Genomic DNA, 16544 nt, shown 5'->3' on the forward strand with positions numbered 1-16544 from the left:
AGATTCAAAGCACCTGCTGATCCAGAACAGTGTAATTAGAAAATATGCATCCAGGAAACTGGCTGAAACCAGATACGCCTGAATCTGTAGACTGATTAGCCTTTGCTGATAATATTCAGACTCTTAAGTCCAAGTGCACAGAAGTAATTGGACTTTGTACAGGGCTGCCACGTATTTCTAGAGAAACGAAAACATCCACTACTCCCCTTTCCAATAAAATAACACTTGGTTATATTTTACATCACTGATGCCAGATTTTCGAAATAAATGATAGTAATGTTTTTCTTTTAAAGAAACATACAGTTATGTCGACCATCATCAGTATTCATTGCTCACACAAAATATTAGGGTGATAACGAAACAAAAACAGAAAACCTTTGACTTTGTGCTTCGCATCGAGTTTTATTGAAACAGTTTCGCTGAGTTTGTGTGCTTTACGCTGTGTCTATTGTTCCAACCAATGAAAATTGTAATCACATTCAATTTTACTGAAAAACTATATTAATAAACAAACTGAATACATTTAAAGAATTTGTGTTATGCAGATCTGCTTAATAAAATACATAAGTAGCCAACCTGCTGATCGTACGATGGAAGACTCGGTGTCAAAACGTCTCTGTTAAACTGAATGTATCGCTCGCCTTGCTCTGGAAAAACTACGACTTCTTCTATTTGTTGGTTGTCCTCGAGGTGTCATGTAGATAGGTTCTTCCCAAAACTGAGCTTTGGACAGGTCTATGTAACCTTAAATTAAATATCTGCAGATTGTAAACATTGAGATCGAAGCTCATGCCACATTTGAACTCGCGCCCTCTGACCTTTGAACTTTTGTGATGAAATTGATGTAAGTTGTTAGTTTCATTCCGATAATTTGCAAGGAAGGGCTTTAATTTATGGGATTGAGGAATAATATAGTCAAGAAAATATTCCTACACTACAACAAATACTTTGCCATATGCACAATTATTACAAAACTTTAAAATTTAGCAAAATCTACCCTCTTGCTGTTTTATCGAAATCGAGGCCTCTACACGGAGGTGTCTAAACTAAACATCATGGCGACACGTGTAGGCAGCAAGGTTTTGTTGACTGCTGTGGACGGAAGTTATGAGGGAATAGTTCATTCCTTCAGTGCAGATGGAAAACGTTTAGATCTGAAGAAAGGTGAGTATTTTGTTTTAAATTTTTATGGGGATAAGGAAGGTTTCATTCAACAACTTCAGCATTGAACTTGGGCTGTTAAGTTGCCGTGTAACTAAATCTACTGTTTTGATTCTAATTAGCTCTCTAGAAGTTATATTGTAAAGATAAAACATTTGAAGATACCAAAGACAGAGCTAATATTTGCTAATCTTCTTTTCCAGTGGTGTCTTTGCCATCTAGGAAGAAGTTACCAGGAAGCCAGATATTCTTTCGCAATGAGATTTTGGAGTGTGAGTACCACATGTACTACTGTATTTACATAGTGCCCTCAATATTCATGAGTGACTACGAATGTAAATATACTATATAACACCTGAATTATACAGCTTACCTGCATGAATGACTTAATAGAAATATTGTATTTTGCCTTGTTAACACTATTTTCTAACTTTTGCTATTTTCTATATAGGCATTTTAGTTAGTTGTTTAGGTCAAAGACTGCTCACACATTTTTTCTTTTCCAGTAGAGGTATTAGAGGCTGCTAAAGAGGAAGATGAAGATGATGATAAGGAAGAGTAAGGGCTTTGATGTTATAATTTCCCCCTTTGTTTAAGTAGTCTGTGTTCGTATTTAATTCATAAAATGAGAAATATGTCAGTGGTTTTTATTCTTTCATCAGTTTTATGATGAAGCATCAATTCAGTTCTGCTTTTTCCTTTGTCCACTTTCGACGTATTCTCACTGAGACCACTTTTCACATTCAGTTCAGCTGTAGACCCTATTACTGGGTACCTTCATTATAATTCTATTATTTTACAGAATCTTCTATTATAATAATATCTTTCTATTTTGCTTTGATGTACCTGTACTTTTATTACAGTTGATATTTTTCTTTGACAAACATAATTTGACCTACAGAATTTCCCTCCTGTATGCTTGTAACTTTCAATAACATAATAGGATTCCATTTTGCTTTGATATATACAGTTTGACAGACAGGTGTCTCCTACGACCTAAGCAAAGTACTCCCCACCTGAAAAGACTTCATGACTTGGAACACAACAAACTTTTGCTCAACAGGCCCCAGGACACTGAGGCATCCAGCGGTACAGCTCCACACAGAAAAACAAGGAGGAGTATAAAGTGTAAGAAGTGCAGGTTCCAGAGGGCGATTTCACTAAAGAAGTACAGCATGAAAATTGGTCTAAACATTTTTTCTACCTAAAATTTGTTCTAATGAGAAGAATTTATAGTGGACTAGTCCACTCAAATAAAGTGGAGATTAATCTGATATAAAAGCTTTAATTTCTGTTTTTAAACAAGAAATAATCAAAAACGTAATCTTTCTTTCCTTTTATGAAACAGGCACAATATTTTATTCAGTTGGACTACTACTGATTTATCTTAATGTTATAAAAAATGGTCTAAAAGATTAGACCAGCAACTGAACAAATTTTGAAAGAAATGAAAACGGAGAGAGAGAGAAAATTGGCACACGTGTTTGAGCTTTACAGTGTAGGGTGTGTGGCCAATGTTAATGTCTGAGATTACAGTTTGAAAACACCTTTAATCTGACTTCAATCATGTACTAGTAAATTAGTTTAGATCTATTGAACAAGTTGCCCTAATTGTAATTGAAAATTGTGGCACATTCCAGTTAAACCCCTGGAGAGAATATTTGAAGCCCACCACCCTGAGGAACCAGGGGAAGTTATCTACACTGTGGTGGATCAAATAGATGATCAGTTTGAAAAATTGATGGATGTTGTGAGTAGTTTTTTTTTTTCAAATCAGGACAGGAGATCTTGATATATAATGTCATTGTAATACTGTATCAGTTCAGTTCAAGACATTTTGATATATAGAATAATTGTAATAGATTATACTGTATCAGTTCAGGAAGATGTCTGTGGGTCCAGGACAGGAGGTTTTAATATAGTATATAAAATAACTGTAATACTGTATCAGTTCATTTAAGGAGATTTTGATATAAAATATAACAGTTTAATAAATACGGTAATACTGTATCAGTTCAGGGAGATGACTTTGGGTCCAGGACAGGAGATATTGGGCGTGGCCCTGGAGGGTATTAACCTAGGCAGAGGAGGAGAGCTGTGCTGGATACAGGTATGGACATAATCTTTTTATATTACAGGGTGCCAGTCTGAGATAAGGCACCTGCTTACTGTTAGTTTTTTCTTTTTGTATGATTTTTGAGTTTGGCACTACATTTACACATATTAGGGATAAATTAAGTTTCCTTGATTTTTTCCTTCATAATATTACAAGTTGCTTACCAGATTTAACTAAAATAGCATAATTGGGGCTACTGCACAAATTCTAAAATATATACATATATGAATTCATAAAAATTTTGTGAATGAAATTATTATGACGTCACTAAGCCATTGTATTAAATACAGCTGTAATAAAGAAGTATGATGTATAGATATTTGCTTGGCTTGCTTGGTTAATGTTGAATGTCTCTGAGTTTCAGTTAAAATAGTCATTGGAAAATTTTAAAATTTCATCTTTTAGATAGCCTGCAAGGAATATGTCTTCCTCTTTGATGTATTAACACTTGGTGCAGACTGCTTTAAGTTTGGTTTGAAGGACATTTTAGAGAGCCAAAAATTTCTCAAGGTTGGTCAAACCACCATATTTTTGTAGGTTTAAGAATAATTAGTGCTAGACAGTGATATCTATGCATTTTGTAATGATGCCTGTGTTTTTTGTCAATTCACAACTTGTTTAAAAATTGATGGAAAGATTGAAGTGCATTATTTTCAGAAACCAGATCAATGCAGTTTTGTGATACTTGTTGTACAACTTCGTAATTGATTTGTTAATCATGTGACATTCTAAAAAATTAAATATTAATACAGTGGAATTAAAAAAAAAATGAAATACATAATATCATCATACAATTTTAATTGTATTCAGTTTTTAAGTCAAACAACCTGATCTTGATGAATTTAGAGAAAAATGTGAATGTTTTATCTGGTTCAATGAAAATTTTGATTACACCAACAGGTTTGAAATTTTAGCCTCAGGAACCACTCAGACAAGTCCATCCTTTCACACAGTTCACCAAAATGTCAATCAGGCTTTTTTATTATCATTAAAATTAAAATTCCAGGTGATGCACAATTGTCGCCAGGCCTCGGACATTTTGTGTCATCAGTATGGCGTAGGTCTGATCAACATCTTTGATACCCAGGTGGCAGATATCATTGTGTACAAAGTGGAACATGGTGGAGATCTGCCCATGTATGTCAATGGCCTGACAGTACTGCTTGACAACTATTTGGAGGTGGACCCAGATGAAATAAGTCCTGCCATGGTGCGGGAACACTGTAAAAAGGTTGGTCGGAGCAGCCCATGGTTATTTTCATTATATAATATTTATATGTTTGGTTACCACTTGAAATAAAAACTCCTGTGAGCATTTTACTTTTACTGCACTTATTTCTTTTTCGTCCACAGCTTGACAAATTTTTGGGGTATCAAGGACCCTTGTCTGTTAAAATAAGTACCATTGATGAATCTAAAGCAAATTTTGCCAACTTCAGTTTGAAACAATTGATTGATCTCTATGAGGTTTTCCATAAACTTAGTTAATCTGAATTCTCCACCAGCATCAGGGTGTAAGATAAGTAACTATTAAAAGTAAATAAAAGGGTAAAAAAGTATAACACAGGACACATGAAATGGAATACTATAAAAGACAAAGCCAGTACATATCGAGTCCTTTCCATCCTGTAGGAAGACCTTCAGGTGTGGGCCAAGAGACCCTGTCCAGAATACCTGCTGGACATAGCAGTCAGGAATGTCTTGTACCTACGGGATCTGCGCAAAGTACTGATGGAGCGCATGTTAGGCGAGTTTGTTGCTGGAGTAGACCTCTTTCTCAGTGTGTTGAGAGATGCAGATGATGATAAGGCGTCCAAGGCATGGGTGAGTTTAGAGACAGGGCAAGTGTCAGTATCACCATCTATAGTCACTGAATCTAACTTGGTGATTAGACTAGTATAATTGCACACAGAGGATAAAAATTAGCTTGCTATTCATATTGATCACAAATTTTGATTTTTCTCTTAAATTAAAAATCTCAGTTCAGAAAACCTATTTGTTTGTGTGTTTGTGGTTTAAGATGAAAAAGGTGGTTTTCTATAAAAAATCTCTGACAGAATAAAAATCTCCTACAGTTCGCCCGTCTTCTGATTAGAACACATCTTCCCATTGCCTTCCAGGCTGAAATTCACAGGCTTCCCCAAAGTTTTCAGCATATTCCAAGGAGACTGGAGCGCTACCCAAGGGGGAAAATACGTGAGGGAGATTATAATTCCCAGGGTTTCCGTGAAAACTGTAGTGGTGTCCGTGACAGCTACATGGTATACAGCCATTCGAGTATTTGGCATGCTCAGAGCAGTGGAAGAGGTATAAAAATTGGTGTAGAAGAGAAAGAAAAAATATTTATTTTCTGTAACCGGGGTTTTAAAGTAAGGTCACTTTTGTTGACAGTATCTCTGTAAATGTTTTCCTCAGAATCTTTTTAAGTAAGATATATTAACTAATAAGAAATGACATTATAGTGAAAATATTGTTGTTTTATATAATAAGTTTGTTTTATTTTTGAAAACATAATTTATTTTAGGCTTTAGGTCAAAACTGAACTTGTAAAAGTCAACAGATTGTTCTAACTTTGATAAAAGATAAATCTTGAAGACTTGTTACCAACAAAATGATTAAATCTTGTAAAATAATATGTAGGTTCCTTGTCCAAGACCTCAGTATTCAGCAGTGTCTAATCTTCTCCAGGTCGACCAGCAGACAGTGGGCCACTTCAGGCAAGAGCACCAGTGTCCAGTACATTTAAGTCAGCACCTGGACAGGTGACCAGTTCAAGGTCACCCACTGGTCAGGTGACAAGTTCAAGGTCACCAACTGGCCAGGTGACAAGTTCAAGGTCACCAACTGGCCAGGTGACAAGTTCAAGGTCACCATCAGGACAGATGACAAGTTCAAGGTCACCAACTGGACAGGTGACCAGTGAGCATTCATCACCAGAACAAATAGTTAAGACTAAGATGACCAGCGCAAAGTTGCTGTCTGGACAGCCGACTAGCTCAGTATTTCCATCGTCCATATCAACAGAGCCAGCTTACTTACAGCATGACTTACAGTACTCTTTACCTGCAGAGGTAACTTTGATATCTTCTGAGTCACCTGACAATCTGTGCTCCTCACCAGCTTTAAATTCTGTTGTGAAGGAGAGGAATAAATCAAAACCAACACAGCCTTTTTCTGGACAAAATTCTCCTCAAGTGCCACCTGCTAATTTTGTTCCTCTTCCTACCAAGCCTTTAGTGTTCAAACCAGCAGGACTAATGCAGAGTCAAGATTCCCCAGGGAGAACTAGCCGTGGCAGGACTGCTAACAGGAAGTTTTCAAGTGCAGGGGAAAGTGACTCTAGTTGCTCAGAAAACGATAATTGGAAACCTGGGGGTGCTTATACAAAGGACAGTGGAAGTTCCAGCTCAAGAGAGCATGCATTGTTTCCCTTGGACAGTCGGAGCATAACATTTGGTGTTCCTAGTTCAGATCTGTCTGAAGTCCAAAAGACACTAGACGCAGCTGTCCAGCACAGATATTCAGGAAGTGGGAGCACAGTGCATGCTGGGATTTCAAATGAGGGAGCAACAGTGCCAAGAGGGAGGAGCAAATACAAAATCCCCTTCACATCTCCAGTTACTGCTTCACATTTGTCTGAACTCTCAGAAACCCCTGTGGCTTCACTTACACCTCAAGAAAATAGAATAGCAAGAAAGATGCCAGAAAACATTGACAGTCCCAATGAGAATCTCCTCCTAAGAGTTTTGCAGATGCAGAGCAAATCTCACCCATCCCAGCAGAATTCCCAGAGAGACACTGCTTTTGATGGACCCTCAACAGTAGATACTGGCACTAGTGACACTGGTCACCAACAGGACTCCAACTCACTGACAGACAGTTTTGCTGTCAGTCCACCAGAGATTCAAAGAATGAACAACCTCCCCATAAGACCAAACACAAGGTTTTCTAAGCCAGGGAAACTCATGAGTCCACTCAATGGAAATGATTCACCAGTGTATAATTGTCATTACACTGGTGCAGGGAGTGGTGGTGATGGTCCCCGAGGAGACAGCACTGGTGGATGCCTGGTGCAAGGAGCCAGGGAGGGTGGGACCGGTTCTGAGGAGGTTCATGTTCCATCTGGGGTACCAAGGATGGCCAAAGTGTATGGCAAGGGACGGGCACACTACTTACAAATAGACTGAACTGTTTTTTTTTTATTTTTTTTATTTTTTTTTTTTCCTCAGGCATTATGCGATCATTACTGGTTCTTCATTTTCCATCTTAAATACTCAGGACAATATATGTAGTGTACTCCACAATGTATGTAGTATACTCTTTCATACATTAGAGAATTTGTTTTTAGGTGTTTCATATTTATTTACAAATGCCATTCAAATATATATAAGGCATGCAAATTTGGTTTCCATCATATAAGACATCTTGCAGCATTCTAATTTTGTATAATGTATTTTTTTAATTTACGGACACCATTCTGTCTGCAATATAGCTATGCAATACTATTGTAGACCATATTTCTATCACAGTATTTTTTGCAGTGTGGAGTACTGTTAATATACAACATAATTAAAAACTTTGCCTTGGTTACAGAGCTGCTGCAGACCATGCAGCTGCTTCATTTTCAAATGTCCATACATCCCTGCTTGTCAAAGCTAAAGTTCAACAACATCAGATTTAAGTTAACTGTACCAATTACAAATGTAAGTTGTGCCTTATTGGTTTTGTCATGCGCCATTCTACAACTGCAGAACCACAATATCTAATGACAAGATGATGTTTAACTGTTTGGTAAATTTGAGACAGACTTGCTCTTGACCTTCCAAGCTTGATAAAGTGGGACGCCTATGATGATCTGAAAATGAAAAAGCTGGCATGGAAAGATCTGTAGCTAGAGGTATTAAGAGTTGGTTACAACTCAATTTGCCCTTGTTAAAATATCCTTCAGGGTTTGCTGTAACATCCTTTACAGATTTGTTGTAACATTATTTACAGCAATACAAAAGCCTGTTTCACTAGGAAGTTTTGATCAAAGGATGGACAGAACTTTCTGGTCAAAATTTTTAAAATCTATTTACCTGAAGGTAAAGCCATAGGGGTACGTTCAAGTGTGATAATGTGTCCTTTTCATAAAAGGAAAGGAAATTGTTTCTGTTTAAAACCAGTAGTTATTCTGTTATTACAAGTGGACTTCTACAGATTTATCCTGAACAGAAATGGACCAAAAGTTTGATTGAAAAGTTCGACCACATCTGGTCTTTAGTGCCTTCATGAAACTGGACCGTCCCAAATAATCCTCAGGGTTTGCTGCACCATCCACACTGGAACTTCACAACTGTTGTAACACAAGTTAAATACTTTCTACCCCCATTGTAATTGTAATCAGTGAAAAGACTTAAGGATTTTTACATATTTTTTTGTTTGTGTCATGGAAGTATGTACTGACTTATGGCATTTTAGTTTTATTAGAAAGTTTCATGTTCTGTAGTTTAGTGTTGTTTGTTGTCATAGCTTGACAAGATATTTAGATTTTCTATAACTGGTGCTATGTCAGAGACTTCAAGAAGAAGCTGAAAATAATAATTTTGGCATCCTTTATTTTGGATGTACTGGTTTTTAAAAAAGCAGTACATTATTTTGAAATTACATGTCAAACTAGTCACAGGTGGGATTTCCTCTCACTTTGGAAAATTTCACTGTTTTTCTGTTGACAATAAAGATCGCATGTTTTGGTTGGAAAAGTAAACAATTTGAAGTTGTAGTTTTACTTTTCCAATGGTCTCTTTTTGCATTTTGTGCCAGTAGACTATGGAGAGTGAGGAAATGCTCATCTTAAGAACAACAATTAAAATGAAATACAAGTTAATTATTTTTAATATATAAAGTAAGTGGATGGACAAGATAGATCAAACCGTCTTAGAAAATCATCAATGTTTAAGAAGCCAAAAAACCCATACTGTCACAAGTCCACAACTGATGTGAGGCACGATTCTGCCATGTTGTTTACTGCCTCAAAATTTTTATTCCCATGTCCTTAAATAAAAATACAACAAATGCTAAACAGTGTTTAAGACAAGCAACACAAGATGAACTATTCTCCTTGGCAGTTTACTTATCACCAGTTACAATTTTACTATTAATCACATTCTACTGGCTACTTGTCTTTTCTGAATAATCTCTGAAGGCAAATGAAGAACAAATGTTTTCTCTAGTCAAATGCATGGTCACCACCCCAAGGTAGTCTAAACATAATCCTTTCCTTTCTCCACAATTGTTACAGTGGCTGTAACAGCATTTGTTCGACTTAAGTCAATTTACTGATCGAGGGGTAATGGCAGTGATCCAGTGAGCCCTTTTAACTTGCAGCTTGGGATTACTTGTCTCATAATTCCTCTCTGACAATTTAAAAACTTTATTGAGATGTTTAAGTCATTGCACTTTATTGATAAGGTTTATTGTGAACTTTGAAAACAATTCCTCTTTAAATAGTTGACCAACTTAGCTTTATCACTGGTGATGTGAATGTCAAATAACTCCTTACTGGTATCTTGACTCAAGGGAAATGTACAGTCCAAAATATTTACTATAATAATAAATGTCAACAAAGGTCCTCAAAAATATTTTTCATAACCAAAAGCAGATGCAAATTTTCTGGCACGTTTCTGTCACCATGCATTTGAGCCACTGCATATCCGGATATAAAATGACATGAGCGCATCCATAACACTGTGTTTCCTGTAACTATGAAAATCTAGTGAGCCTGTATTCTCAGTTATATTAGCACAAATCCCAATTGGCCTCTGAACTGAACTCTTCTCCATAGTAATTGACAGCCACTAAGTCTGGCTTCTTCTTGATCACACCCACAATAAGTTCATCCTCAATCTGAAAGAAAAGAATTTTTAAATTCATGAAATTCAACAAAAATGTACAAATAAAGATAGGTGGACCCAATGATATCATGTCAATAATTATAACAATAATGATAACAACAATAATAATTTTAAAATAATAAAAAGACATGAAGGCAATTTCATTCCAGTTACTCAAAAATATTTTTAAAATCTAGCACAATTTAGGCTGAACAAGTAACACATTCAATAAAATCTATTTATTTATGCTCATATTTCGTAGAAGGACAAGTGCAGTTTTCCTTTTTGTGTCAATGGCCATCTTTTTACTTAGCCCAATACAACACAAAAGACCAGGGAGTCTGCTTGGACAGCCAAGAACTAGTAGGTTGAGCTCTTAATTATCTGCAAACTTTTTTGAAGCTTACCTCAATATCATATAAGGGCATAAAACATAGCTAACAGACCCACTAAACCTTGTAACTGGGTGTCACGTTATAAACTTTGATTAAATACTGCAACTGACCCATCTAACATTCATCACTGGTGGTAAACTCCAATCAAATGCCTCTTAAATTCAGATGTGCACAATATTATAAGGAAATTTGAAAATTAAAAAAGCTGCCCCCCCCCCCCCTTTCCCTCCAGCTCTAGGACTAGTTGTAATGAAAAATATAATAATATAATACATCACAGGACATACCAGGGTTTATCTGGCATCAAGGGAACACCCAGTCAGGATACAGTTTTCATGTGTGCAGAATATATCCCCATAACAATTGACAGCTATTAAGTTTCGTTTCTTCTTTAAAACTTCTATCACTACTTGATCACAAATCTGCAAGGGAACAGTCAGTGTGACTCTTTACTAATTTAGTAAGTTCCATGTTGTATAGTACACCTATTCTGTTTGACAACTGTTAATTGCACATGAAATCAAGTCAACAGAGTAGCTAACTGAAACAGTTATCAAGCCAAGAAGATAATCCTAAGGAACTGTACAAAATTAACCTTTCTTTTTGTATTACTACATAAGATCCAGTGAAAAAATTTATATAAGAGGGACTGTTGGTTACAGTGTTCAAGACCAATATCTTAAAGGTTAATGGGACAAATTAAAGTGACCCAAAATATCTTAAAAGATGATCAGGTACTCATAGAAGTAAAACTGGCATATTGTAGACTATTGTTCGGCCAGTGTCATTGAGGCCCGAGTGGTGTCTGTGACTTTCAGTGCCATGTCCAGCATCAGCATGGTATGCCATGGAGCTAGTGTCTAGTCTAAGGGTGCGTTCACAATGAATCTATCATACTAGGAAGTTTGGACTAACTCTGAGGACACTCGCTGAATGCAATCAGATTAACATACTTTCTGCTGTTCTCAACATACTTTATATAATCACCAGCTTTTCTGTATTCTTGTCAATGTCAGGAGGAGGTGTGTCAATCTGATTGCATTCAGCAAGAGTCCCCGTGGAGTTAGTTCAAACCACCAAGTACAGAGTTTCATAGTAAACGAACCCTCAGTCAAACCTATTCTTAATATACAATTTTTAAACATACCCCATTGCAAGCTTTGAGGTCCAGATAAACCAGTTTGGGTACCTTGACGGGCACCTGTCCCAAGCAGTCTCCCCGGATTACTTTCATGCCAACCAATTCTAAACGCTTAAGATTCCTATCAAATTAAATAATAAACACACAAAATAAGTTAGGTTTTGTAAGATGAATGAAAAAATAACAATTCAACAATGATTAAAATCAACTTGGGCTTTTTCTAGCATACTTTTTTTGCCAAAAAGTAGAATTCAAATTAAGGACAAGAACATAACATATTGGCAGAAAATAATTAAGATCTTGTCCCATTTTTCAGAGAAAAAATTGCTGACTATTGGCCAACTTTTTATTATTTTTACATGCTAGAGTAAGCCCAAGCCTACATCATAAATTATTGATGACCATAACTTACAGCACCACACTGCCTCAAATCCATGAATTTTAAGCGTGGTAAACAGCCTGGGATCCTTTCTAAAGAGATTCCTTGAATCTTGTCCAAGCCCAGCAGATCCATAAACTGAAGGTGGCTAAACAGCAGAAGACAACTAAACAATATGCCTGTTATGGCAATCACTTAACTAATAAGATCAAAAGTATTTTATCATCATTTTTTTTTTTTTTTTTTTTTATGCAAATATGTGACAAAAAAGGCATAAAAATTAAATGAAAAGATATTGATTTATGCCAGAAAGCTTTTATCTCTTTTCTTTTCTTTCACATAAACGGTCCCCTCTCAAATACATACCTGCATTTGTCCACTATGCTGGCTAACCCATGGTCTGTGATGTTCCAACACCAGCACAGGGCCAGGTATTCAAGACTGCTCCCACAACTGAAATATTTTAGACAAAAATTTCATGAATTATAGTACTTAATATCAGCTAAAGCAGAGATATTAAATAATGTAATCTCATATGATAAATAAGATAGGAATTTCATTAATTATATTACTTAATACCAGCTAAAGAAGAGATATCCCATAATGTAATCTCATATGATAAATCTAATCCTCACCCACAGGAGATATCAAATAAAACAAATCCACGAACAGTAAAAAAAATCTGCATATAATCAGTTCCTGGTCACTTTTTCTCCCTAAGGCCCAAAAAATTAGTTCCCAAGTTCCCAGAATAAAGCAGTTGGCTAAAAAATATTTAGGACAGGCAGTATAACCTTACCACTCTACCAGTTGCTGTACCCCATCATCTTCCAACTCTGAACACTCAGTCAGGTCCAGTAAATGCAGGTTACTAAGCTCCTCCCCTCCAAACAGACACTTTATCCCATCATTTGTCAGCTGATTCCCTTTCTTTAATCTCAGAGAGGTAAGGTTGCTCAGTTTCTGTAAAATTTCAAACACTTTTCCCCTTCGTACTCAAAGATAATGATTTCTATGTAAGTTAAGCAGTGGCATAAAGTTCACCACCGTTACAGTTATATTTTTTAAGATACTTGAAAATGCAACATGAACATGCAAGCTGTGGGTTATACAATTTGCTTTTCATTTTAAAAAAGTGAATTTTCACAATAATTATATTCATTGTTTTAGTCTTTAAATAATACACCATAAAAATATATCAAAACCCACTAATTCCTGCAACCCAATACAAGGTTTTGAAAAAAGTATCAACAAAACACAAAACAACTTCTCTGTGGAAGAAATTTTAAGTCACTTGTGTTTTCACCTTTAAATGCTGCACCCCTACATCAGTGACAAGCTCAGCGAAAGAAATGCTGAACTTTTCCAGGAGTTTGCACTTGCTAATCTCTGCCAAACTGTCATCACTCAGCTCCGCCCCATCAACACAAAGCTGGCGCAGGTGCTGCCCCTGGTGGGATACTAACACACTAATGGCACTAAAAAACAGAAAATCATATTTTAAATTATGACATCCTTTCCTGCAATTCACTGATGTTTGCTTCCCAATCAATGACATGTAACATGCATATGTATATAATGTGTAGGCTGTTTCATGTTTTTATGCAAGTAAGCTGACTCCGCATAAAAAGGGAATACAATTTTCCTAAGGGATGTAATGGATTTGTCTGACTTTAAAAGTCAGCTATGAATTGTGACCAATACTATAATGATGAATTCAGCCAAATAATATGTACTTAGATACTCAGTGTTTGCAATGTTTCCTCCAAGGCCAGTCTCATATGGATGCTAAGTAGAATTTCTGCATGTACAGAATCATATTTCAAACATTTCACTTCCAAAAACGTCAATCTTGGCAGCCCTTCATTTGAATAATAAAATTATACAAAGGTGGGCCCATTATCACAGCACAAACATATCTGCTTTAATGGCTCAATACTAACTCATCAGTGACCCAGGATATTCCATCAATATTGAGTGAGAACAGGCTCTTAATGTTCCTAGCCATGTGTTCAATGCTGTCATCCTGCAGCCCCGTGCAGTGGGAGAGGTTCACAGAGCACAAAGATGGCAGCTCACACAGCTTCTGGATACACTGGTGATCAATGAGGGTACAACCTGGAAATAAATGTATACATTAATGTATGTTAACAATTGTACATTCAGTAACTGGGAATGAATAATAACAACTTGTGTGATTATTATTTTTCCCCTAGACTATCCTAAGGGATATTAATTTTGCCTTTGGAAAAAGTGCAGTGCCTATGAGAATCACCTGTTCAGAAAGTTGTCATTTCACTTCAGATTCTCAAAATATTGGTGAAAAAGTAACCTTGGAGGAAAACAGATTTTTTTCAATATATTAACTCTGGAATTATATAATATCTTTTAAAATTTGTTAAAACAGTAATCAAAAATGAGACAAGATCAAGGATAAAATATTTGCCTCACCTTCCACATTGACCACCTCCAACTCTCTGCAGCCTCTCACCAGAGTGGCAATAATTCCATAGTTGACAGAGTCACAGAAACCAAGGTTAATTGTATGGAGATGGCTGCAGCTATCTGCCAGTGCTTTTATCTCAGCATAGTTGAGCTGTTGGCGCCCATGGAGAGACAGGTGCCTGAGGAGAGTGGCATAGTGGAAGCAAATGCACAGGGATTCTGTGGAAATCTGGTCACTGTATTCAAACTGTAGCACCTTCCACAGCGCAGGATCTCGTGACAGAGCGTGCCATTGCCTGCACACTGGGGACACATACCTACACAGCTCTTTGGGAGTCAGGTATGACAAAATGTGGTGCATAATCTCAACAGGTAAGTCAGATATAGACATAGGTTTAACTGTAGCGATTGGGGTTTCATCTGAATCACAAATAGCACCATCTACTTCAGTTTTTGTACTAATTGTTTCATTTGAATTGGTGATATGTAGGTTTGGGACAACCTGGGTGGCAGAGGAAATGCTTTCTTGGTTATGACCTTGACCTTCACCTGGGACTATGTGACCTTGCACCTGACCTTCAACCTTGACAGGAATGTTTTCTTGGCTAAATACAGAACTAGACTGTTGTACAGAATGGCCTTCACCCTGTTCCTGATCTAATTCAATAGACTGTTTCTCAAAAGGCTGGCAGTCTTTTTCCAATTTATGCACCAATTTACCAGTTGTGGAATCAGCTGCTATTTTCTGGATTTCACTACGAAGGTAATTTGCACTACTGCTCATTTTTACCCTGGGATATGCCCAGCACTCCTTCAAACTACTGTCACTAGGACTACTAGAGAAATACTCAAGCATTGACATACTTCTGGGAGAACTATGATATAGCCCTTCTTGCTGAGGGTGACACCTGCTGCCCCCTGCTGGCAGATCACCCTCTCTGAATGTTGCCCAGTTCTGTGTAACCAGGAAATTGTGATCCAGGCTCCATTGCCTCTCTACCTGAGGATATTTCACCGCTTCTTGCGTGCTGTCTGACCATTTGCTGGTGAAAGTACAGGATGAGCTAAGACGAGAAGGCAGTGTATCGCTGTTACGTCTTATGTTATGAGCACCTTCATCTAAAAGCATGCCATCATGATCAATAACTCTGGTAACCTTGACCTTGTTAGAGTCAGGGTCAAGGCTGTTATTGTTCAAGGTGGCTGAGGGTAGTTTTGAAATACTTTGATCATACCCTGCATCAAGTAGTATGTCTTCATTGGTCATGTTGAGTACATTCTGAGAATCCTCCATATCCTCCAAGAGGATGGCATGATCCTCAAGATCAGCAAGCTGTGATCCTCCTGGGTCTGTTGAGACATTAGATGCCTGGATTCCGTCCCTCTTGACTGCACACTGTGTAGGAATGTCAAGAAAGTCTGGTCTTGAAGGACACTCACCTGCAGATAACAACAAGGAATATCTGTTACATATTCTGCATTGACTGAATACATTTACAAATTAAACCAAAATCAACTCAACAGCTGTTTTCTGGTGTAAGCTGTTCCATTTACCCGTGTAAGTGTGTCTTTTAGGGGGTGTCATTTTAAAGAATTGATCTATTTTTGTATGATGTTACACCTCATCCAAGAAGTCATGCACTTAACTGACTTGGGGTTTTAAGTCAATAGTTTTTGAAAAAGTCTGAATTATATAAACGTTGGTGTTACCAAATTTGTTTACTCCAGTGGCAGAAGTGCCTGCTTCTGCAGTCACTTGTTCTTCGTCTTCATTCATTCTGTATCCACATCGTAAGTCCTGGTGTTGATTCAAGAACTTACTGAAAGCGCAGTGAGCTTATAAAAAGGGAATGAAACACGCCTTTCTTGGTATTTACTTGTTTTAACAATATCGCACGATTAATTTGTACTTTTCAAGTGCGATGAGATACTTTCGAATCTCCGGAGATGGGAGACCTCACTAGAAACTAACCAAAAAGTTAACGTTACAGTACTTTTAGCCACTTTTGCACAGGAATCCTAGTAAACAGCAAAC

The 16544-nt window shown here is 36.9% G+C and overlaps 3 protein-coding genes across 8 annotated transcripts in view; 1 reads left to right on the forward strand and 2 right to left on the reverse strand.

Moving 5' to 3' along the window:
• LOC106180401 (uncharacterized) overlaps positions 1–833 on the reverse strand; it is a 30940-nt gene extending 30107 nt beyond the window's left edge. For all 4 annotated transcript variants that reach the window (XM_087007408.1, XM_087007409.1, XM_087007406.1 and 1 more), the window contains exon 1: positions 577–833. The gene's annotated coding sequence lies outside the window, so the exon portion shown is untranslated. The remainder of the gene's footprint in view (positions 1–576) is intronic.
• A 174-nt stretch (positions 834–1007) lies between these two features.
• LOC106154795 (uncharacterized) lies at positions 1008–9038 on the forward strand. Its single transcript, XM_013529284.2, has 11 exons — positions 1008–1164; positions 1365–1433; positions 1668–1719; positions 2132–2289; positions 2802–2911; positions 3176–3271; positions 3683–3787; positions 4284–4508; positions 4910–5101; positions 5398–5584; positions 5966–9038. Exons 1-11 carry the CDS (start codon positions 1056–1058, stop codon positions 7462–7464), a joined length of 2802 nt encoding a protein of 933 aa, XP_013384738.2. The 5' UTR covers positions 1008–1055; the 3' UTR covers positions 7465–9038.
• A 205-nt stretch (positions 9039–9243) lies between these two features.
• Positions 9244–16466, reverse strand: LOC106154794 (uncharacterized). 3 transcript variants are annotated; one of them, XM_013529280.2, is made up of 9 exons: positions 16220–16466; positions 14516–15949; positions 14008–14182; positions 13371–13542; positions 12864–13027; positions 12431–12517; positions 11692–11806; positions 10832–10966; positions 9244–10162 (listed from the first exon to the last, which is right to left on the reverse strand). In XM_013529280.2, exons 1-8 carry the CDS (start codon positions 16284–16286, stop codon positions 10838–10840), a joined length of 2343 nt encoding a protein of 780 aa, XP_013384734.2. In that variant the 5' UTR covers positions 16287–16466; the 3' UTR covers positions 9244–10162; positions 10832–10837. The 3 variants fall into 3 exon arrangements, with proteins under 3 accessions (XP_013384734.2, XP_013384735.2, XP_013384737.2); XM_013529281.2 differs by lacking the exon at positions 10832–10966; XM_013529283.2 differs by lacking the exons at positions 10832–10966; positions 11692–11806 and adding an exon at positions 12098–12212.
• Positions 16467–16544: the final 78 nt, after the last annotated feature.

The sequence above is a fragment of the Lingula anatina genome, chromosome 3, assembly GCF_051362555.1.
Source record: "Lingula anatina isolate TDL-2025a chromosome 3, LinAna3.0, whole genome shotgun sequence".
NCBI lineage: Eukaryota > Metazoa > Brachiopoda > Lingulata > Lingulida > Lingulidae > Lingula > Lingula anatina.

Coding starts and splice junctions, on each gene's coding strand:
- LOC106154794 (XM_013529280.2), bottom strand. CDS start 16,286: ATGAATGAAGACGAAGAACAAGTGACTGCAGAAGCAGGCACTTCTGCC. Junction 12,518..12,863: donor GTACAGCAACTGGTAGAGTG/GTAAGGTTATAC, acceptor AAAATATTTCAG/TTGTGGGAGCAGTCTTGAAT. Junction 11,807..12,430: donor AGCATAGTGGACAAATGCAG/GTATGTATTTGA, acceptor TTAATTTGATAG/GAATCTTAAGCGTTTAGAAT.
- LOC106154795 (XM_013529284.2), top strand. CDS start 1,056: ATGGCGACACGTGTAGGCAGCAAGGTTTTGTTGACTGCTGTGGACGGA. Junction 1,165..1,364: donor ACGTTTAGATCTGAAGAAAG/GTGAGTATTTTG, acceptor CTTCTTTTCCAG/TGGTGTCTTTGCCATCTAGG. Junction 1,720..2,131: donor GAAGATGATGATAAGGAAGA/GTAAGGGCTTTG, acceptor TGATATATACAG/TTTGACAGACAGGTGTCTCC.